A 21543-nucleotide genomic window follows, 5' to 3' on the forward strand; every position below is an offset into this window, starting at 1 on the left:
GTAGTATTAAATTTCTGGCATAATATAAGTAATTTTCTTTACTATTAACTTTAAGATTTTGTATGTGTATTTTTTATAAATATTGTGTGTATATGTGATAGCCAATACATTTGGCGCTTTCCATAATTATTTTAATGCCTTAATTTTGAAAAAATTAAATATGTTTCCATAATTTATGTATAGAGTTAGAATTGGTATTCACATGTAAAAAATGTGTTGATAGGACTAAATTGGATTATCACCTTGGCAAATCACTATGACACGTTATTATCAGGCAAATACACGAACTTTCAACATTTTTTGATTTCTTCCTCTGAACTTTCTTTTTTTCCTAATTTAAATGCATGAACTATAATAATTATTTTCATTTAATGTTTTATTTTGTTATTGACCATGGTTAGGTAAGAATTTGCACATAAATTTTATTTTGATTATACAATTTTTAAAATTTAAATGATATATTTTTTAAAAAGTTATGAATTATTATTTATAAAAGTTCTTTTCCATATATTTTAATAAATATAAATTAATGTCTTTAATTTAAAAAGTATTGGACATAAAATGATTTTAGAAAAAATCTATCTACGGGGAGAAATAAAAAAAATCCAAAAGTTTAGGGAAAACTCTAGAGAACCTCAAAAGTTTGTGTATTTCCGGACAAATTATATTTCTATATTCAAACGATGTCGTTTTATCACTCACCGTTTATTTTAAGTTGACATTTGTGACGAACATGTCAACTTCAATTTAAAGAAAATTAATTCTTAGAGATAGTTCCGTTACGACTAACGGGTTGAAGATTCGAATAAATTAAATAAAAGTTCATATATGCTAATTTCTTTTAATACTACTAGCATTGTTCCTTTTTCAATTTAAGGCTTAACCGAAAGACTATTTTGCTTTTCATAATTCTCGCTAATAAACGAATAAAATTGTTAACTTTTTACAGTTTTTTTGGAAATTAAATCAAATTGAAATGAAATTTGGAATCCGGTGTACATATATGCAAAGCGAGTACACTGATAGTCTGCAACTGCGAGGAAGAAGAGAAGAGGGAGAGACTGTCCTTTTAAGCTTGTCGAAGAAGTCGAATCCTCTCTCAGTCTCTCTCGTTTTCCCCCACGCTGATTTCGTTCTGTCGCGCGATCGCCTGTCCTAGGTGATTTCTCTCTTCATTTTCCGCGGTTTGCTTTCGGAATTCTCCACATTTTTCTGCTTTAATTGTTGCAATTTCCGTCCGATTGTTAGCCTGCATTTGCCTATTTTCAGTCTACAACTATACAATTGCTATATAGTCTGTGCCATCGTGTAATGTAACTGACTGACCTGTGCTTAGTAAGTACGCCATGGAAAATGCAGATAATTTCTTCGCCTGCCCTAGGGCGGTAGTTTCTCGGATGTTCTTTAAGTTGAATAACTTGAATGATTGTATATCGTGATGTTACTTTTCAGCATCTGCGTGTTTTCTGTGTGAGGTGTTGATGCTCTGTAATTTTGATTTGTTTTGTCTTTGTCATTCTATCTCTATCACGGAGGAGCGTGTTGTAGTCTTATTTCCTTTCCATGTGATGCGAATGCTTCGATTTTTTAGTGCCTATGGAAGTGTACAATATATGCAGAATTGTAACTATGAATTTTTTTATAAGCATTATTCCGTGATGTTGATGTATTATCAGTTATTATGCATTATGCCTCATGTTTTGCAATGTTTTTTCATCACAAGTATTTTTTCTTGGTCATATCTTAGAGATGAATGGGTAAATGCTAAGCAAATTGTCAGCCCCTATGTGTTTCGTACCATAATATTTAACTGTCTTTCTTGGTGTTAAGTATTATCCTCATGTTTTTTGCATCTTCTGGAAAGTGATGATTACTTCCTCTTATTGATTGTTGTGGTCATTTTGAATTCAGACATGAGCTCAAGGAAAGGGGTTGGGTATCCTTCTGGCACAGATCCATCTGTCAAGGGTAAAAGCATTGATCAATTATCCCGTGGTGTTTCGGATTTGAATGTAAATTCTACAGAAGATGATGGATGGGTGGAATATGGAAAGAAATCAAAGAACAAGAACAAGAACACTGCTTCTAAACAGTGGGCTCCTCAGCATTCCACCCCAAAGGCATGGGGTCAAGCTGATACCTTGCAAAAACTTGGTATCCGAACTGGTGGAGGGATTGGACAGGGCTCTGGTCAACAACAATATGGTGGCAGAGGGCATACTAAGCAACCTAACCACAACCATAATGACTGTGTTGCAGCTCCTCCAGTAATTCCTCCTCCTCTAAAAAATGTATGGGGACGGAACGCTGGTGCGGCTCACAATCAAAATGTGCAAGCAGCTAATAATCAGGTCTTTCAGAGTAATGAAGTTGTTGACGACGACGATGATGATGATGCGTCAGATGGCATGGATGACTCAGATGATGAGCTTATGAGTGATGACTTTGATTCAGATGAAAGCCAGAAAAGCCATGAAACTAGAAAGAAGAATAAGTGGTTTAAGGATCTTTTTCATTCTCTGGATAATTTAACTGCAGAGCAGATTAGTGAGCCTGAAAGACAGTGGCATTGCCCAGCATGCCAAGGAGGTCCCGGAGCTATAGACTGGTATCGTGGCTTGCAACCCCTGATTACACACGCTAAAACTAAAAGATCCAAAAAGGTGAAGCTCCACAGAGAGCTTGCTGAAATCCTAGATGAGGAACTTAAAAGAAGGGGAATATCAGCAGTGCCAGCTGGTGAGGTATTTGGCAAATGGAAAGGTCTGGAGGAAAGAGCTGATAAAGAAATAGTCTGGCCTCCCATGGTGGTAATTTTGAATACCAAACATGACAAAGATGACAATGACAAAGTATGAAATTCTTATGGAAGTTTGTATTTCATTAGTATTTATGCAAATTTATTTAATTGATGGTACACTAAATCCTTGTCTATTGCAAACTTCATTTTACAGTGGATTGGCATGGGTAATCAAGAGTTGCTTGATTATTTCAGTGACTATTATGCAGTAAAGGCACGTCATTCTTATGGACCACATGGGCATCGTGGCATCAGTATATTGATTTTTGAGGCCTCCGCAGTGGGATATGCAGAGGCTGAACGCTTGAGCAAGCATTTCGAAGCCAATTCCCAAGATAGGAATGCATGGCATAGAAATAAGGTTCTGTTCTACCCTGGTGGCCAGCGTCAACTTTATGGGTACATGGCAGAAAAACCCGACATGGAGAGCTTTAATCAACATTCTCAAGGTGTTCTATCTTTTTGTGTGGGTAGATTGTGATGTGCTTGAAATGTTTTTCTTTCATGCCATTCGTGCTGACATGATTTGTTTTTTACTTTCTCATTGGTTATGATCGATAATTAATAATCTTAAATGCTTAGGTAAATCCAAATTGAAGTATGAGTTGCAATCTTATCAAGAGATGGTCGTGAAACAGATGAAGCAGATGAGTGATGACAATCAGCAGCTCATGCGGTTTAAGAACAAAGTGGTCAACGAACAGAGGAGCAAGAAAGCCCTTGAGGAGTCTTTTGGAGTACTGAGTGAAAAGTTGCGAAAGACTATAGTAGAGAATCAAGTTGTGAAGCTGAGGACCCAGAAGCATCATGAACAAAACAGAGAAGAGGTATGTTCAAAGTTTGATAAATGCCGCAAGGCAGGATAACTGAACAATCTTGTTGTGTCTAGTGGAAATTTTAATCTCTCTAGATTAAGAAATTTGATAAAGTAATCAGTTTTTCTCTTGAGTGAAACTATTTATCGACACCTGACCTACTTCAGTTGGTGTTTCTATAATCTACATAAATGAAGTCGCTGAAGCAAGAACGGTCAGTATAATAATCTCCTGTGATGGATTTCTTAAGTATCAGAAGAACTATACAAAGTATATATTCTTCATAAGTTTATTGAAGTCTATTTAATAATATTGTTTGATCTGTATGACCATTAAATACAAATATTGCTTTATATTCTTAAGTGGGACTTGAAAAGGGGGAGAAACATTATTCTTTTAGTGATTACATACTGAGGAAATTTCTTGTTCCTAACATTTACATCCAGCTTTATTGCCTGTGGTCCTAGTCAAATTGTTTAAGTCTGAAACTTTTCTGGCCATAACATATAACCCACACAGATAGATTGTATCTATAAGGTTGAATCGAGTTGGAAGTTGTTCTGTTTTATATAGAAGTAACGTTGGGTGCTGTCGAGCTTCATTTTTGCCTAGAACAAAGTAAAATCAGTTGAGCTTCATTTTCTTAACCCTGTGTGTTTTTATATATTAACTTGTATGATATCTTAAGTTTGCTATAGTTGCTTGCACACGCACTTATTTTACTTTGTTCTGAACTTAGATGGACAGTCAGGAGCAATTTTACAAAGAACAGATCCAGCAGCTGTATGATGCCCGAAATGAGAAGGAGGAAAATTTTGAGAAAATACAGCAGCACGAACGTGAAAAAGTAACTCAGTCTGAGGCTGATGTTGCTTCTGCTGAAGAAAGGGCACGCAGGTAAATATTACATTCTGACATTCTGAGTTGTCTGCCTTAAGAATTTAGTTTTTCTTGTCCAATAACTTCAGTTTGTTTATATCAATTAAACTGCTGTTTAATTCATTTCATGAGTATTTGTGATGCTTTACATTGTACTGCTTCTTGGTCTTTGATTGTTTCAGCACATGCTAATGTTCCACATTAGTTTATTGATATAGCCATTCAAGAAAAACATTTGACGAATCTTGATAATTTGCTTTTAGGCTTGAAGAGAATTCCAGATTGATTCAGCTGCAGGACAAAGGGTTAGGTGAGTACATTAGCAAGAGGGACAAGCTGGTGAAAGCCCATGAAGAGCGAAAATTGGAACTGAAGCGCAAGCTCTGGGCTGAAGAGATGGCGCTGGAGAAGAAGTTTGATGAGGAGTTCAATAAGCTCATCGCGGAATACTCCCCAGCTGAATCCAAGTAGTGTGATTGAGAGACGTGTGGGACGGCAGTGAAGAAGTTGTCTTGCCTGTGCATTGAACACACAATTTCAATTTCTTCTGTGTTTGCTTGCTTTGGCCTGAACAATTGTGGTGAACCGTTCCTTGCCTCGTATGATTTGCAGTTATTAATGATAGGCTGCCAAATTGTAGCAGTCATCTTTCTATGCTTGAGATGCATAAAAACTTTTGGATTATCTTTCACTAAACCTCTCTCATGCTTATTCAGATCATTCAAGCCTCGTTCCAAAGTTAAATTTTACCTTTTTCAACATTTAAAGTTTGTGCTCAGTTCATAGTTCCTATATTCATTACGTTGTTGATCAAATTTGTTTTTCATACACTCTATTTTATTGCTCTCAACATACATATGATATTTACTCTGTTAAATTTACATGATTCACACAGACAATAGTCTACTAGAAGCCTCTTACATCGTAGTGCACAAAACTATAAGCTTCTGAGTAGACTGTTTTCATTATATTTACCAGTTATATCCTCCGAGCTAGATCGAGTACCGCTACTATTCACATAGTCAGCTGCCGGTTCATGTCATCGGCCACAGATGCAGATGGACGTATCCAAGGTTGGACTTGGTAAGCGAGCGAACCAGTATCAAAACAACTATGTAGTGGCCAACGACACATGTTTGGCTGCCTATGGTCGAATGGCAGCGAACCATCTTTACCCTAGAGTTGTTTGAGTCATCCCACTGCTACTTCGAAGAAGCCTCTCAATCTCATCCAACTCAATCTTGTATTGCCCATCTCTGTATTCCAAATTCCGAATGAGTTTAACCTGCAAATCAAAATGCTTTCAACTTTCGAAGACGAGAACTCAAGAAAAGTATCACTCTTCCAAGGGGCACTCTATACACTAATCATCAGTATACAAAAAAGTATATATCACCTACTAGAATCACATGAATGATTATCAGCGATGGAAGAATAATACCGTAATATGGTACTAAACCGCTACCTGTTTCTGGAACAAGTCAAATTCATCCGAGCTCAGCAGGCCATCACTATTTGAATCAAGCAGCTGCATCATCTCACGGGCATCTTCCCCTTTAGCCCCAAGCTCTTCCATGACCTCCATAAGTTCCTCGACACTGATCTTACCATCTCCATTCTTGTCTAGAAGATGGAATACTCGATCTCTGCTATCATCGAGATCCTTTTGAGTTGAGGAAGGCAAGTCTCTAAGACGCAGTGCTGCTAGTTCAGCCGCAGCCATCATAATCGCCTTAAGCCTCTTTGCCTGAAATCAGTAGTAGCAGAAGATTTTAGTTTAAAGCACATCCAGATATATCTCAAGAGCTCCACTTATCTTTAGCCCTGCATATAAGAGGATGTTATATCCAAGTGATTACAGTATCTTTCGTAGATTGCTCTTACCTCTTCTGGATTTGTAAGGCCACTTTTATATAAAGCATGGGATGCAGTTCCACCGGCTGCCAACATGTCCATCTCAGCTGTTCGTATCTGTATTTCCATCAGTGGCCTATTCCTACCATTGTCACTGATATCAACAGCCATGTGCAAACTCTTGTATCCATTAAACTTAGGCCGCGTGATATAATCCTTGAACCTGCTAGGAATTTCTTTCCATAGGGACCGGATGATATCACGTACTCTATAGCAAGCCTTTTCTCCAATCTCCAATGAATTAACTCCAGATAATGGAGTAACAATCACTCTCAATCCTAAGATGTCATTCACTTGCTCAGGCTTACGCCCATCTCTCAGAAGTTTCTTCATAGTACTGTAACGACTCTTGAAACGACCTTCAACAGAGACATGATGTACCATTGCAGCTAAACATTGGTCAGATGTGAGGGAGTTCCGTAGCTGGTCCTCGTACATCTCCAGCAGAGGCTTGCTTCCAGTCTCGTGGCTTCTCAACCACGTGTCAACATAAAGGTACGAATAAGGAAACATGTATCTGAACGAAAGATCCTCCAGCTCCATGGATAAACTAGTGATTCCAACGACATGAGCCAACGGGGCGTATATCTTCATAACTTCCACAGAAACCATTTGCTGCTTGTACCTCGGGAGATGATCAAGGTGCCTCATCATGTCAAGCTTCAGAACCAAGTCTAGTATGATGGCCCTGACGTCGTAGTATGTGAGGCAGAATTTCCTCAACGCGAATGCACTCTCGTCGTCCAACGCCTCCACCTTGGAGGAAACGTTGTTTAAGCGCATACTTTCGTGCACAAGATGAGCAGTGCCCGTGCCAACGCGTTCCCTCACTTCATTCATCGATATCATACCTCCCTCAATTACTTGTCTCAAAATCGCAGCACAAATAGCCTCAGCATCCATCTGCAAACAGGTGATCAATACTACTCCTATTAAAACATTATCCCCAAATTATCAATTATAATCGTGGAAGCTCAATTGAACATTAGCAAGTATTGAATTATGAAATTAGACATATTTTGAATGATGAGAAATGATAATTGGGGAGAAAGGGGGGATGAATTGACCTGGAGATTGGCGAGAAAGAGGGCGAGGGAGAGAGCCCTAGAGAGGGGGTCGCGGCCGTCGGGGAGAAGGGGGAGGGAGTGGAGAAGGGGGAGGGAGAGCTTGAGGGTTTTGAAGAGGAGGCGGGAGGAGCTGGTGGAGAGGACGCTCATCCTCTCGGTAAGGTCATTGAAGGCTCCAACAAGCTCCACCACCATCTTACCGCCGGGTTGCTCCAGTGCCTTCACCCTTACACTTTGCTTCCGCCTTTTTAGACCACACGAAATTGAAGGGAACTCAATTGGTAGATTCACACTGCTCTTAGCTCTCGGATACAGAAGCGGAGTAGATGCAGCTGCAGCAGGAGGGCCGATCACGCCTACCTCCACACCCATTACTCTCTCTCTCTCTCTCGAGTGTTGTGTTGGTTGATTGGGATTTGGGATGCAGAGAAAGACGGGGAGTGTTTGTTGATTGGTGATACAATTTCAACTGAAAATCATATTGCCACGTAATTTATAGTAATAATTTTACTTTATAATAGTTCATCCATAAAATATTATCCACGTGAGTTTTAAGAAATGTCAAGAAAAATTAGTTGAAAAAGTTAATGAAATGAGAGTCTCATATTTATATATTAATTTTATAATAGAATGTGAATGTAAAGAGCTATAGAAAATGAGGTCCATTCACAAAAATATAAAAAAAAACAAAGTGGACAACTTTTCATGGACCAAAATGGCAAAACTGGACAACATTTAGTACTATAAAATGGAGTATTTAATAATTTAATTTAACAGATTAAGAAATAATTGAAGACCATATTGGCGCATCATCTAAATTCTGAAGTACGATTCGATCTAAGGCAGCTTGTTAAGTTTTGAAAAACATAATAATGCCATCTGGTTGCCGATAATATTTTGTTGATAGCTTTGAAAGACCAAATGACTATGCTCAAAAGTAATTGTGGGTGATAAGTCTTAAAAACTCGCATTTTACTGTCAAGACTCAGAAAGTATTTCGAGAGGTAAATGAAACCTAAAAACTATTCATAACCTAAAGTATTCTAAATTGTAATGATGTATAAAAATTCTCGGTATGACACGAAAAGTCGATGTGAACACGCATGAAATTAATGTCAAATCTAATCATGTTCGTGTCCTAATCAGATCGACTCGATAGGTGTGCATCATAAATTAGATTTGTTTTGGATCAAATTTTTATAATCCATTAATAATCAAAACATTGTACTATTATTATACTCCCTCCGTCTCACTTTAGGAATCTCAGTCACTTATCTTCACTCGTTTTATAAAAATAATAATAAATAGTTAAAATGGAGAAATGATAAAGTAAGATAAAGAATAATATTGAGAAGATTAATTGTTGTTGTTCCTAACTTTTTCATTTTTAGTACTATTACTTTATAAGACCTTGGATTATGTTGTTATTTTCTGACTTTATATGTCACCTCCATTCATTGCCTTCATAGCTACTACCACCACAACCATGAAATTCTCACATGTAGGGTCAAATCTCCTTCGTTACCCATCATTTTGTGTCGTTATCGAGTGATTATCGTTTCGGATCATCCAGAACACTAACATTTAAAAAAAATTTATAAGTTTACCATCTAAACTTAATATTTTTAAATCTAACTAAAACAACTTAAATTAAGGAAGTAAACGTACGATTCATTCAAACACTGGCAGTCTAGCCTGAAGATTCATTTCATGATTAGTTGTTATAGTAAACCAGAAGAACACCTTTTCCATAATTGTGGTATACTATTACGTAGTTCATACATATGATTAAAACATATAATCGATAGGGCGTATAATTCGCATAATGTATATGAGTTTAGTTTATTTAGTAACCATCTCGAACGGTGTAAAAAAATATTCAAACAAATAGAAGATTCAGATAATAATGCAAATGAAATATTTCATCCATTCAAACATATTGATAATAGTGCAACATAATACATGGCCAAATGAAACAAAAAACAGAAAAAAACATTGATTTATTAGCAAAAGAAACACCAAAATGATAAGGCGACGATCAATTTTCAAAGCCTCGAAGAAGCAAGTGGATGATGAACAACGATGTGGTTGTAGGCATCAAGCGTGAGAAAATCATCCAACGTCGGCGCAGTGCACTGCCTCGCAAAAATCTTACACGCCTCTCTATACATCCCTTTGCTGAATCTCTCCTTCCCAACCTCCCTCTCAATCCTCTCCATCTCCTCCTCCACCACCCTCCCGAAAAGCTCCGCCGTCACCCTCACCCCGAGCCCGTCCCCGTCCAGCTCCACCTCGTACTTGAGCCACTGCCAGTTCTGCACCCGGCTTATCTCCGCCGTCGCCGCGTCTTCCATCAGGTTGTACAGCGGCACCGACCCGCTCCCCGTCAGCCACGCCGCCACGTACTGGATCCCCACCCTCGTGTTCAGGCGGAGGCCCTCCATGCTGCGGACCCCCCGCGGGGTCTGCAGCAGGTCTTCCGCCTGCACCCCTGCCGCGTCCTCCCGCTTCGCGGAATAGATCTGGTTGGGCCCGCCGCCCATGTGGGCGTCGAACACCTCCGCGATCGCGGGGATCAGGCCGGGGTGGGCCGCCCACGTCCCGTCGTGGCCGGCCAAGACTTCCCTGAGCTTGTCCTTGCGGACGAGCTCCAGGGCCGCCTCGTTGGCACTGGGGTCGTCCCGGATGGGGATCTGGGCGGCCATGCCGCCCATGGCGTGGACGCCGCGGCGGTGGCACGTGCGGATCAGGAGGTCAGAGTAGCTCCGCATGAAGTGCTGGCCCATGCCGACGAGGACGCGGTCAGGGAGGAGGCGGTCCGGGTGGGCCTGGAAGGTCTTGACGTAGCTGAAGATGTAGTCCCACCGGCCGCAGTTGAGCCCCACCGAGTGTTCCCGAAGCTCGTACAGAATTTCGTCCATCTGGAACACCGCCGGCAGAGTCTCGATCAGCACCGTCGCTCTGATGCTCCCGTTTTCTATTCCCGCCATTTTCTCCGCCGCCGTGAACACATTGTTCCATATCCTAGCCTCCCTGCAATACCACGACCACAACAACAATTTATATATATAGTCATGTATTGAGTCAATTTCCTAATATATATATATATATATACACTATTGAATGACTAACATTTTCATGTCACATCAGTCTGATAGCATGATTGAAATACGGGTTTTGATCTTAAAAGCAAGATGGACTTGTATGAATCAAACACATACCTAGAATGCTCCATTTTGGGGAGGTAGAAGAAGGGGCCAAATCCCTGGCCTTGATTGCGGCGGAAGGCGGACCAGTTATGAAAAAAGTAGAGGCCGAAGTCGACCAAGCAGCCGGCGGTAGGGCGGCCGTCGATCAAGACGTGAGCCTCGGGCAGATGCCAGCCTCTAGGCCGAACAAAGAGCTTCGCCGTCTGCTCATTCAGCTTATACACTCTGTTTCTCGCTTTATCATGGTAGCTAATCGTGCCCCTCACCGCATCTCTCAAATTGATGTGCCCTCGCATCAAATTCTCCCAATTCGGCGCCAACGCATCCTCAAAATCAGCCTGTCACATCGAAATCCCCAATCACAATCTCAAATTAAACGGATCAAAATTGTGATTTCGAATTTGAATTTCACAAACCATGAAAACTTTGGCGCCGGAGTTGAGTGCGTTGATGACCATCTTCCTCTCGACGGGGCCGGTGATCTCGACGCGGCGATCGGCGAGGGCGGGAGGCGGAGGGGCGCAGAGCCAGTCGGCGTGGCGGAGGGGGTTGGTGGCGGGGTCGAAGGCGGGTAGCGCGCCGCGGTTGTAGCGGAGCTTGGCCTCCTTGCGGCAGTCCATTGCGTAGCTGATGTGGCTGGCGAATTGCCGCTGCAGAGAGGCGACGAATTGGAGGGCGTCTCTGGTGAGAATGGAGGCGAATTCGGCGTCGTATCGGCCTCTGATGTCGACTCCTTCGGGACAGTCGTAGCCGACTGTGGTTTTCCTCATTGGAGGGACTTCAACCAGATTTTCAAAACCAACCATGTTTGTTTGTTTGATGTTTTTCTATTTTGTATGCGGAAAGGTGGTATGTATATAAATGGAAGGAGGGAAGCGGTGAATGAAGGGATAGGATTGAAGTAGGATTGAATTGGATTGCGTATTGATGGGATAAAATAGAAAAATGAGTTTGGAGTGATGTTGTGATGGTATGGGATAAGTGTCATGGGCGTTGGTGTGGATTAGCGTGCCACCCTTGGGAAATGTAATTTTGATCACTTTGTCTTATTTCAATCAAGATCATAAATTAAATCACTGTAGATAACATTTTTTGATGGTATTTGTGTGTTGAAAAGCCTGTGTATGTGGGAAGAACTGATGATAATATAGGGAACTAACTATATGATGTCAAACATTTGAACCTATAATCGGTTGATTCGTAAACCAAAGGAGCACATATGGTTATTTTTTAAAGATAAACCACATGAAATTTTAAATAATGAAATTGTTGCAATTATCTCATTATTTTTCCTTTTCGGTGACTAGCAACTAGTTAAAGCATATGGACAAAAGTTGTTTCAAACTTAACTCTATACGTTGTTGTTTTTCCCTTTAAATCAACTACCACATTAGTTTGTTATTCGACAGAAAATTGAAGGATAAGATCATTGCAAAAATTTCATCTTGCTTTATTTTTCAGTTCTTGAAAACTGCGGAACTTAACAAAATTTTACAATCTTTCATGAATATTTGGCAATTTTTTGCTAAATTAAAGTAAAAAATAGATAGAGTAAAAAAATTAAAATAAAAATAAAAAATAAATGAAAATATTAAAATTAAGCTTTACCCATGTACTTAATCATATCATAAGATAAATATAATATTCTGATAGGTAATCCTGGTCATTAATTTGCAAAATATGTTCCCAATTACGCACAACAAAGTATTTTCTCTGAGGAAAAAAAAGAGTAGATTAAATATTTGAGTATGCAAATAGCTTTAAAATCCATCACAATATAATGTAACATTTACATTAAAATTGATTTAAATTTAGTGTAAATGATTGAAGACACTTTAAATTCATTGTAGGCTAGCTCAAAAAGACTGGGGTTTAAATTTGTAAATGATTGAAGACACTTTAAATTCATGGTAGCTCAAAGAGTAAAATGAAGAAATATATTCCGCTTTCTTATGCATATCAACACGAATAGAAATATAACTAAGTGGCCATCAAAATATATGAGATATACTACATAGTTTATGTATATGGGCACGGCCAAAATACAGTATATATTCTATATAGCTACAAAACTTGATATCTCAACCTCAGCTCACAACTAATCCTCAAACATTCCTTCATCCGACAGTCTCGGAGATTCAGTGCCATTAACGTGAGGCTGGCTAGTCGCAGCCCCGACACTCGTAGAACTCAGAATGCTGTAATCAAAGTCCTCATCATCGCTGTCGTCGTCATCTTCCTCTCCGGGGTCCCTGTCCGACTCTTCTGCTTCATACTCCTCGGGCTTGAGCCCGAGTCTCTCCCTCTGCTGTTGCTGCTTCACAGCATCCTCGTACGACATTTCGTACCAAACCGTTCCTTTGCCAACTATGGATTTGTTGTGAGTGTCCGTCATGCGCTCTTGCTTGCTCTTCTCAGAGTTCTTTGGCTCCCCCCAGTAGTCGTAACGATACATCGCGCTATCAGGGTCGTATTGGTCTTTTCCGAAGAAACTCGGGTCGACGTACCTGCCTGGCTCTTCCAACGGAAGCCCCAGAGCTCGACGGCTGCAAGTTACAAAACAGAAAAATCAAGTTTGGAAACAAACAAAATCTCCAATTCCAGAAATCTCAATCCTCTGAAATTCTCAACCAAATATGGAAACAAAACGTACCAGCTTATATCTCGGAGGAGAGTTTCTCTTTCTTCGAATGATCTTCGCCAATGGATAAGGTCGTATTCATCCATTTCCTCGTTGCGCCTCAGCTTAGTAATCTTATACGTCTCTCCACGTTCTTCGGCTTCTTTCCTTAGTTTGTTATGCAGCTGAAACAAGGCAGAAATTAACGAACTTTTACTCCACACTGAGAGATAATCATCGAAGATGAGAATCTTTCGATTAATTTAAATGAACTGTTTTCGGACAAACTGAGATGCAAGCAGACCGGGTTAGACAGTCTACCATTTACGGAAGCAATTGCATGTGAAGAATACTAAAACGATAGGGTACATGTGAATTACACCCGAAGCATCAAAATGTACTGACGCTGCAAAGGAATACAGATTAGTAAACAAACCTGACGCTCAGCTTGTGCAGCTTCCAAATTAAGTTCCTTTACACTTACTTTCTGCAAGTGAGCATGAGAAAATCTCACATAAATAAATTCAAGGCATGAAGAGATAACAAGGGAAAGAGAAAAAAAGATTACCAAAGTCATTCTGGGAACGGTCGTGTTCTTGTATTTAGCTTTTCCGTACTCTACGCAGTTTTCTTCATCAATTTCTTCTTCGTCGGTCAATTCTGATAAGCGTTTGCCTTTATATTTATTAGGATTTGCATCCACATCATCCAATATCATTTGTTCAGCATTATGTATCTGCCATAGCTGCATTCAACACAGAATATCTTAGATGCAGATTCAAGGAACTCAAGCATGATGAATGTCGATCAGAAAAGGGCTGGGTTATAGTAAAAACCTGATTTTCTGTAAAAACTACAAACTTGTTACACATAACATATAAAGTAACTGCACTTGCATATAAATTAACTGAACCCCACATGAATTTGAAACCAGGACCACAAATTCATTAGAGTTCAGTGTAGTTAATTATAGGTTCATTGCTGATATTGAGCTTTGGTCACCCTTTTTGTACTAAACATGCACTTTTACACATGAACAATAAAAGATCAAATATTTTTTGTAACAAATGAATGGGAGTGCTTTAAGCTGGATCGAGCTTTAGAATACCTTATCGACGTATGGGTGGTTTGATAATAAAGGTTCCTCTTCCCACTTAATTCCAGGATCTTTTCTAGGAATTGGAGGTCTTCCACAATCACGCTGTATAAAAAAGATCAACAAAATGCTAAACATGGAGTTTAAGAAAGATTGACGATCATGATATAGGAGAGTTCCTGGAGCAGCAATGGATAAGAACAGAATTACTCACACGTAATTCATCTGGATTCTCAGCGTCATCTCGGTGAAATATAGGGGGGAAGTCAAATTTATTGAAACTGCAACAACCATGTCAACTGATACATATCAATGAGCTGTTAAGTAAATTGCATATATGTCATTGCCAATTTATTCAAAGAATGATACATAGATCCACAAAAGAGGAAACAGACTTTAGTTGAGAAGGATAATAATGACTCTGAAACTATAAGTTGGTATAAAGGAAGCTCACATTAGGTGATCTATATTCGGATTGACAAACCGCATCTCTATAGGAAATCGAAAGCGATAAGGATCTCGTTTAGCCTGCACCAAGGAAATTATATCAGATTGCTCAACATGCATGATTTCCGGTGGGTTGTTGCTTAACAATAACATTAATGCCTGTAGTGAGATAAAGTTTTCAGCAATAATAACCCACAACAGGCATCTTAACATCTTATTCGAGTTTGTGAAGTGTGCTACATTTTTTTGGTACACAAAGATATCCTAACAAACAATGAGTTGCACCTATAGAATAAATAGTACTCCCTCCGTCCCACAAAGTTTGTCCCAGTTTGACCCAGTAAGGGTTTTAAGAAATTGTTTGACTTTGTATTAAATGGAGGTGTGTAGTGGACTAAGGGTCCCACATTGAGGAGATTGAGGGGTGTATTTAATGTCTATTTTTGGTAAGATTCCAAGTGGGACAAACTTTGTGGCACGGAAGAAAATGGTAAAATGGGACAAACTTTGTGGGACGAATGGAGTAATACTAACAGAACAAGTCTGTGTATCAGTACTATAATCAACAATCTCAAAACGAACTGCAGTAACATCACTGATTATACAAAAGCACATGGGGCATTATCTGCAACACCCAAAAATGATGTGTTCGATAATGTTTCTCACACTGTTAGGAGTAAAGGCTCGAGACTAATGAACAAGAAGATAAACGAAAAAGGGAAGGAACTCAATATAACTAATCAAACTGGAACAAGAAATAATCCTCACGAAGGAGGCCAATCCTCACGAAGGAGGCCACGGCTACGCCGTCTAAATTCTGATCTCTCCAAAAGATCGTTTTCACCACTTAAAGAGCCTCAATATATAGACTTACAAAATGAGAGAAATCTGCAACAACTTAATTCAAAATTCAAATCTGCTAACAACTAACTAATTAAAGAAGTAAATTAATAAATAAAATCTAATCAAATCCTAACTAACACTGACTAAGTACGCATCTCTTCTTTATCAATTGCCTCACTCTCAAAACAGCCTTGAGGGCAAGGCTGAGCTTAAAACTGAAACCAATTACATTGTTCGGTGGAGGCTCCCATTCATGCTTCTGACCAGGAGGTGAAAAGTTGAACCAAGGAATGTGTCCATGAACAAGAAGAGGTAGATACATGATTGTGGCCAGCCCGGCAGCAGCTGCAGGAACTGTACGTCGCAGCAAAGGGAAGAAGGGCTGAAACAGTGAAATATCAGCACTCGAGAACCACAACGGTGTTGTCACCACTGTTGGTGTAGGCGGATTGGTAGGAGATGGCAGGGGCACTAAAACAGAAATATGAATAGGTTGTTGTACTACCAAGGGTAGGGGTGTTTTATTGTCCGCTTTGGTATCGATATCAGGGTGGATTGTTGACGTGGTAATAGGCGGTATCTCCTGCAGGGCTGTTGTAGACAGGCTAGAGGACAGCAATGGTGTTGTCACGGTGGGTAGGATAGCCGCAGAATTATTGCTGGTTCTGGGTGGAATGTTTGGCTGGTTTTTTGCAACATAGACAGTAGAAAAAGGATCCTTACTACTGTACTTGGATGAATTGCCAGCGACGCAGCTTTCTGATGTGATGGTATCACCAAAATGTTGCAAGAGCTGTTGAACAAACTTGTCGCACGATAAGGAGGGGCAGGGATGAACGAGCAATTGCTTCCAAGGCTTGGCTGGTCCGTCTATGGCGAGCATGGCAACGTCGACACGTCTATCCGATGATGTTTTGTTGACGAGGAAATATTGGTTTGCCCTCGCGAGCCACGCGAGAGGCTCAGATCCATCAAAAGTTGGCATTGGCGACGTTGATTTGTTTCCGGCTGACACCGAATTAGATTCCCTATTTTCAGAGGACGCACCGTCCTCCGGCGTTGCTCTGAACTTGTGGTTGAGGGCCGCGAAACCCGCACGCATTTCCTCTATCATGGAGTCGAGTTTTGACCCCAATGCCGAGACCCGTTCGTTCGTCTGCTGGAGCTGGGCGTTGAGTTTTTCAGTAGCCTTCTCCAAACCGTCTAGGCGTGAATCTCCCCGAGAGTTGACCATCGTTCACCGCACCAATTGTTAGGAGTAAAGGCTCGAGACTAATGAACAAGAAGATAAACGAAAAAGGGAAGGAACTCAATATAACTAATCAAACTGGAACAAGAAATAATCCTCACGAAGGAGGCCACGGCTACGCCGTCTAAATTCTGATCTCTCCAAAAGATCGTTTTCACCACTTAAAGAGCCTCAATATATAGACTTACAAAATGAGAGAAATCTGCAACAACTTAATTCAAAATTCAAATCTGCAAACAACTAACTAATTAAAGAAGTAAATTAATAAATAAAATCTAATCAAATCCTAACTAACACTGACTAAGTACGCATCTCTTCTTTATCACACACTTACTACTTAAGGTTTTATATCAAATAATATTATCGTTATGTTTTTTAACACCCAACTATGTTAAAACAGTACAAAATAAAGAGCCTAAAGCGGGCTACAGTGGTATTATATGTAAGAAAAGTTGAGGTTAACTTACTGTAATCTCAACAAGGACGAGCATCCCAACTTTAATGTGATGTCGGATCCAGTACCAATCATTACGCTTTATAGGAACCCACCTGAATGGTCAATTCAATGTAAAGGCTGGTGTTGAAAATTCGAACTCAGAATAGGAAAAGTCACAGATGCATGTAATGTAGTTATGCATTTACAAGTTGAAGGAGTTCCATTTTGGCTGGGGTAAGCCAAAATAACTTCCTCACTATAGGTACCAGTTTATCCTAGAAGTAGTAGTTAACAAATTCCACATCCGATACTACCTGGAAAAGATGATTAACCATATGGATGTGAAACCAAACCATGATGACATATTAATGTTAACTACCTAGGAATTAATGTTAAAGAATCTAAAAACCATAACGTAGGAAAGGTATCAATGACAACTCTGAAAATAAGTTGCACATACAGTACCACAGAAATATGAATTACTACCTCCGTCCCCACTCAAGATGTCCATATTCTTGAGTGGCAAGGGATTTAAGGAGGAATTGTTAGGTAGAGTAAGTAGAGAGAAAAAAGTGGTTGAATATTTTAATGAGAAGAGAGGAGAGAGATTTATTTCCAAATATAGAAAGTGGACATCTTGAATGAGACAAACTGAAAAGGGAAGGTGGACATCTTGAATGGGATGTGGGTAGTATCTATTAGGTGACAATAAGATCCCCCATTGCGTCTTGATGATGAATGAAACTAAAATGATTTAGTATTCAAGAATATAAACAATATACAGCTCCTATGGAAACCCTAATACTGATAAAACTAAAATGTAGCAATGAATGTCCTATGGAGACAAAAATTGACAGAGCACTAAAGACTGGTGGCTGTATATCCACATAAATAATAATCAAACCCTTTTTAATTGTATAAACACTCATGTTATACCACAGACTACAAAAGCGGAAGCTCTATTCTTTTAAAGGGCTGTGACCAGCATGGTGTATGGTCAAACCTTTTCAGGGTAAGACAGGTAGTATTTATGTTTATTAGGGATAAAGAAATATGTGATGTTTTGCATCAATTGGACCTAAAGGAGAGGGCAAGCTACTCATTTCTTTAAGCACCTCAAGGTATAGGTTAAACTGAACACAAACAAACATGCATGAACTGGTCAAATATAGGAAACAAACATTATGTACAGAAGCAATAGTCCATACCCGTCGTGAACACCTCCAATGTCAACAAATGCTCCTTGATAAAGATGTACTGCAGTTACTTTACCTGAGCATATCTTTGGAGAAGAAATAAAATAATTACGAACAAATTCTACTTGAATGCATATTTGCTTTTCATTAATATATTTACCACAATATACGTACTCTGACTGTATACGTTAACAGCAGAAAGTTAATTTGATAAGTAGCCAAATATTATGAATACAATTTTCCTTTCATTAGAAAAGATATTTCCATAGCTCATATAACAGAGATGTCTGCTGCAATTTTATAAAAAGCTTACTCAACAGGTAACACCAAGAATAAATTAAAAACCATATAATGATAAAATCTAGATTAATTTGCTATAACAAAATCCAATAAAAAGCTACAAAAGGATACTTAGAAACTTCAGTGAAATGGTAAAAAAACACGCTTAGGAAACCAAGAAAACATGAAAATAAGAAAATGAAACAGCTGTGTTCAAACATACTCCCTCCGTCCTTTAAAAAAAGTAACTTTTGAAATGGCACGGGTTTTATTGCATAATGGTAAAATAAGAGAGAGCTAGAAAGAAAAAAGTGATTGAAGTATTGTTAGTGGGTAATGAGTCCCACCTCATTAGAGAGACAAAAGTTGGAAAGTGCATCATTTTAAGGGACCAAAATGGAAATAGTTGCTATTTTTAAAGGACGGAGGGAGTAATATACAAAGCAATTCACCAAATATGAAATGAAATGACACATGAGATTTACATTTTCATTTGTTTTTAATAAGGAAAGATAAACAAACTATTGGAAATATTCAAGAAGAGAAAACTTGAACGGAAATTGAATTATATATGTACAAATCATATAAAGGAATCAAAGAGCTGTGAATGTTTACTTACCAGTCCAGGGTAATAGAACGGAAGCTCATACTGCAGGACCAAGAATACAACAAAAAAGGAAATAATTAGTTCATTTATAATCATTCAAACTGACCCCATGACAGTGCACTATGTAAACTAATACTATGAGGATGGAAGATATCTGTAATATTATAGGGTATGAATAGAAAGACACCGCATTGAAATTACCATTTCCTCATTGTAATCCTTTCCCCTTTTCCTTCTGCCAGGATAATAATCTTGATCAACCTGAAACGTGACATACTTATTTTAGACTTTCCTCAGTAGCATTATCAGAAAAATTTCTTTCCTACACAATGTGCACACACATACATTACATACAAATAACAAAGTAGAAACATGTGTGCCCTTTTGCTTTTTAGATCTGACCTAATCAATGCATATGGGTGGACCTGTCATTGAAGATCATGAGTTCAAATCCCACTAAGGTCTTCTAGGTTGAGCCAGCTGTGCAAGGCTTACCTACTGTGAGTTCCCTCTTCAGTGCAGTTTATAAACTACTTACATAGGACTAAGAGCGGGTTTTGCCTAAGCACAAGCAGCATCCACGGTCTGCTCCTCATCCCCAACAGGAAAAGTTCAAGGACAAGCATGTTCTTTTCTATTAGTGTGCACCAAGTACTAGTAATTAGCAAGATTCAATCTTTCATCAACATAATGAATTCAAATCAAGAACAATGTCTTTAGGCAACTAATGAATCAACACACGTCCCTTCATTATTGACTTTAAACATGTAGACACATTTTAGAATTGAATAATTAAAGAATCACCAACTCATTAAAGAAACTGTATACCTAATACACAAATTCAAGTTTCAGGTTTTCCACATAAGTGCAAGAAAAAGCCATAAAAGGCAACAAAGTAGATAATCAAATCCAAAACAAACCTCATAGGATTCCTCCTCCAGCCGATCCCTGTTCGCCTCCACCCACTCATTGTACTGCTTCAGGAACACATTATACCTCTCCAAACACATATCCTCCATCTCCGACCCTTTCTCCAACCGCTCCTCCACCTTCTCCGGATCCACTCTCAAAGCCGAAAATATCTTATGAGCACCTCGAATAAATTCCAACTCCTTCCTGTCGACCTCCCACCCCCTAGGAGGCCAGTCCCTGGGAGGGACCAGTCCCAGCACCAGCGGCCCACTCCACAACGGCTCGAGCGGCTCGGGAATCTCACCCTTAATCTCGAACTGCTTCGCGAAAAACTCATCCTCCGTGAGGCCCATTTCAGCAGCCTTCTGCTTCCTGTACTTGGGAGTGAGCATTTTGAAAGCCTCGATGGCTTCGGGGGACTGAAGAGGCACCTCCTCGCCTTCATTGAGGGATTTGCGAGCAAAATCGGCTTCGGGAGTGAGGATTTCTTCCCAGGGAGCCCAGCCCCTCTCGACCCAGTTCCTTCTCCGAGCTTCCTCTTCGGACTCCTTCTCCTTTGGGCCGAAGGAGGCGAGGAATGCGTCGTCGTCGCCAACAGGATACTCGTCGGAGGAGTAGGAGCGGAGGAGATGGGGCTTCAATTTGATGGATTTGTGGGGTTTAAGGAAGGGTTTTGGTGGGATTGGAAGGAAGGTGGTGAAGGAAGAGAGGGTTTGGAGTTGGAAAGATTGCATTTTTGGAGAAGTGTTGTTTGGGATTGGGGTTTTGGGGGAATGGATAAAGTTAGTTTTGTTAGTTACGAAATGGGGTTGGATTTCTGCTAATAATTACATTTAAACTTAATGTTCTGATTATTTTATTTTATTTTGTTTTATTCTGTATTTATTTTTAAACACCTTATAGTACCTATTACATAATGACAATAAATTATTTTATGTGGCTAGAAATATAAAAATAGAGAGTAGGGAGTACTAGTATTTAGTTTTAATGTTTCAAGAAAAAGTATTTTTTTAATTTTAAAATGGCTTAAATATCATTATTAATACAGTTACATGAAGTTTATTGTTTAAATTTTCGAAATATTAAAAAAATAAATATAAAACATTGTTAATTGAGTTACTTCTTTTGGCATGAAAATTAAGAAATACTAGTAAATATTTAGTGTATTGAGTAA

At 39.3% G+C, this 21543-nt stretch overlaps 4 protein-coding genes across 4 annotated transcripts; 1 reads left to right on the plus strand and 3 right to left on the minus strand.

The window, feature by feature from the left end:
* The first annotated feature begins 1002 nt into the window (after positions 1–1002).
* On the plus strand, positions 1003–5255 carry LOC121784636 (protein SUPPRESSOR OF GENE SILENCING 3-like). Its single transcript, XM_042182818.1, has 6 exons — positions 1003–1159; positions 1912–2852; positions 2955–3249; positions 3383–3627; positions 4355–4512; positions 4758–5255. Exons 2-6 carry the CDS (start codon positions 1914–1916, stop codon positions 4963–4965), a joined length of 1845 nt encoding a protein of 614 aa, XP_042038752.1. The 5' UTR covers positions 1003–1159; positions 1912–1913; the 3' UTR covers positions 4966–5255.
* A 54-nt stretch (positions 5256–5309) lies between these two features.
* On the minus strand, positions 5310–7926 carry LOC121784638 (probable GTP diphosphokinase CRSH, chloroplastic). The gene is made up of 4 exons (XM_042182819.1): positions 7476–7926; positions 6379–7311; positions 5960–6241; positions 5310–5779 (listed from the first exon to the last, which is right to left on the minus strand). The coding sequence occupies exons 1-4, from the start codon at positions 7845–7847 to the stop codon at positions 5666–5668; spliced, it is 1701 nt and encodes a 566-aa protein (XP_042038753.1). The 5' UTR covers positions 7848–7926; the 3' UTR covers positions 5310–5665.
* Positions 7927–9387: 1461 nt separating this feature from the next.
* On the minus strand, positions 9388–11556 carry LOC121783687 (malate synthase, glyoxysomal-like). Its single transcript, XM_042181834.1, has 3 exons — positions 11101–11556; positions 10697–11022; positions 9388–10508 (listed from the first exon to the last, which is right to left on the minus strand). Exons 1-3 carry the CDS (start codon positions 11488–11490, stop codon positions 9521–9523), a joined length of 1704 nt encoding a protein of 567 aa, XP_042037768.1. The 5' UTR covers positions 11491–11556; the 3' UTR covers positions 9388–9520.
* Positions 11557–12659: 1103 nt separating this feature from the next.
* LOC121785502 (protein PLASTID TRANSCRIPTIONALLY ACTIVE 10-like) lies at positions 12660–21142 on the minus strand. Its single transcript, XM_042183953.1, has 12 exons — positions 20378–21142; positions 19659–19718; positions 19470–19499; positions 18584–18657; positions 17407–17488; positions 14855–14928; positions 14615–14681; positions 14413–14505; positions 13873–14049; positions 13741–13791; positions 13338–13489; positions 12660–13230 (listed from the first exon to the last, which is right to left on the minus strand). The coding sequence occupies exons 1-12, from the start codon at positions 21101–21103 to the stop codon at positions 12783–12785; spliced, it is 2034 nt and encodes a 677-aa protein (XP_042039887.1). The 5' UTR covers positions 21104–21142; the 3' UTR covers positions 12660–12782.
* Between the last annotated feature and the right edge of the window lie 401 nt (positions 21143–21543).

This window comes from Salvia splendens, chromosome 21 (genome assembly GCF_004379255.2).
Source record: "Salvia splendens isolate huo1 chromosome 21, SspV2, whole genome shotgun sequence".
Lineage (NCBI taxonomy): Eukaryota > Viridiplantae > Streptophyta > Magnoliopsida > Lamiales > Lamiaceae > Salvia > Salvia splendens.

What these genes read in the sequence shown, in the direction of transcription:
- LOC121785502 (XM_042183953.1), bottom strand. Translation starts at nt 21,103, where the DNA reads ATGCAATCTTTCCAACTCCAAACCCTCTCTTCCTTCACCACCTTCCTT. An exon ending in AGGATTACAATGAGGAAATG is followed by an intron (nt 19,500 to 19,658) that starts GTAATTTCAATG and finishes TTGGTCCTGCAG; the next exon opens with TATGAGCTTCCGTTCTATTA. An exon ending in AGAATCCAGATGAATTACGT is followed by an intron (nt 14,506 to 14,614) that starts GTGAGTAATTCT and finishes TTTTTTATACAG; the next exon opens with CGTGATTGTGGAAGACCTCC.
- LOC121783687 (XM_042181834.1), bottom strand. Translation starts at nt 11,490, where the DNA reads ATGGTTGGTTTTGAAAATCTGGTTGAAGTCCCTCCAATGAGGAAAACC. An exon ending in CCGGCGCCAAAGTTTTCATG is followed by an intron (nt 11,023 to 11,100) that starts GTTTGTGAAATT and finishes TCGATGTGACAG; the next exon opens with GCTGATTTTGAGGATGCGTT. An exon ending in CCCAAAATGGAGCATTCTAG is followed by an intron (nt 10,509 to 10,696) that starts GTATGTGTTTGA and finishes GTGGTATTGCAG; the next exon opens with GGAGGCTAGGATATGGAACA.
- LOC121784636 (XM_042182818.1), top strand. Translation starts at nt 1,914, where the DNA reads ATGAGCTCAAGGAAAGGGGTTGGGTATCCTTCTGGCACAGATCCATCT. An exon ending in ACAAAGATGACAATGACAAA is followed by an intron (nt 2,853 to 2,954) that starts GTATGAAATTCT and finishes TTCATTTTACAG; the next exon opens with TGGATTGGCATGGGTAATCA. An exon ending in ATGAACAAAACAGAGAAGAG is followed by an intron (nt 3,628 to 4,354) that starts GTATGTTCAAAG and finishes TTCTGAACTTAG; the next exon opens with ATGGACAGTCAGGAGCAATT.
- LOC121784638 (XM_042182819.1), bottom strand. Translation starts at nt 7,847, where the DNA reads ATGGGTGTGGAGGTAGGCGTGATCGGCCCTCCTGCTGCAGCTGCATCT. An exon ending in TCTTTCTCGCCAATCTCCAG is followed by an intron (nt 7,312 to 7,475) that starts GTCAATTCATCC and finishes ACCTGTTTGCAG; the next exon opens with ATGGATGCTGAGGCTATTTG. An exon ending in TTGACTTGTTCCAGAAACAG is followed by an intron (nt 5,780 to 5,959) that starts GTAGCGGTTTAG and finishes TTTGATTTGCAG; the next exon opens with GTTAAACTCATTCGGAATTT.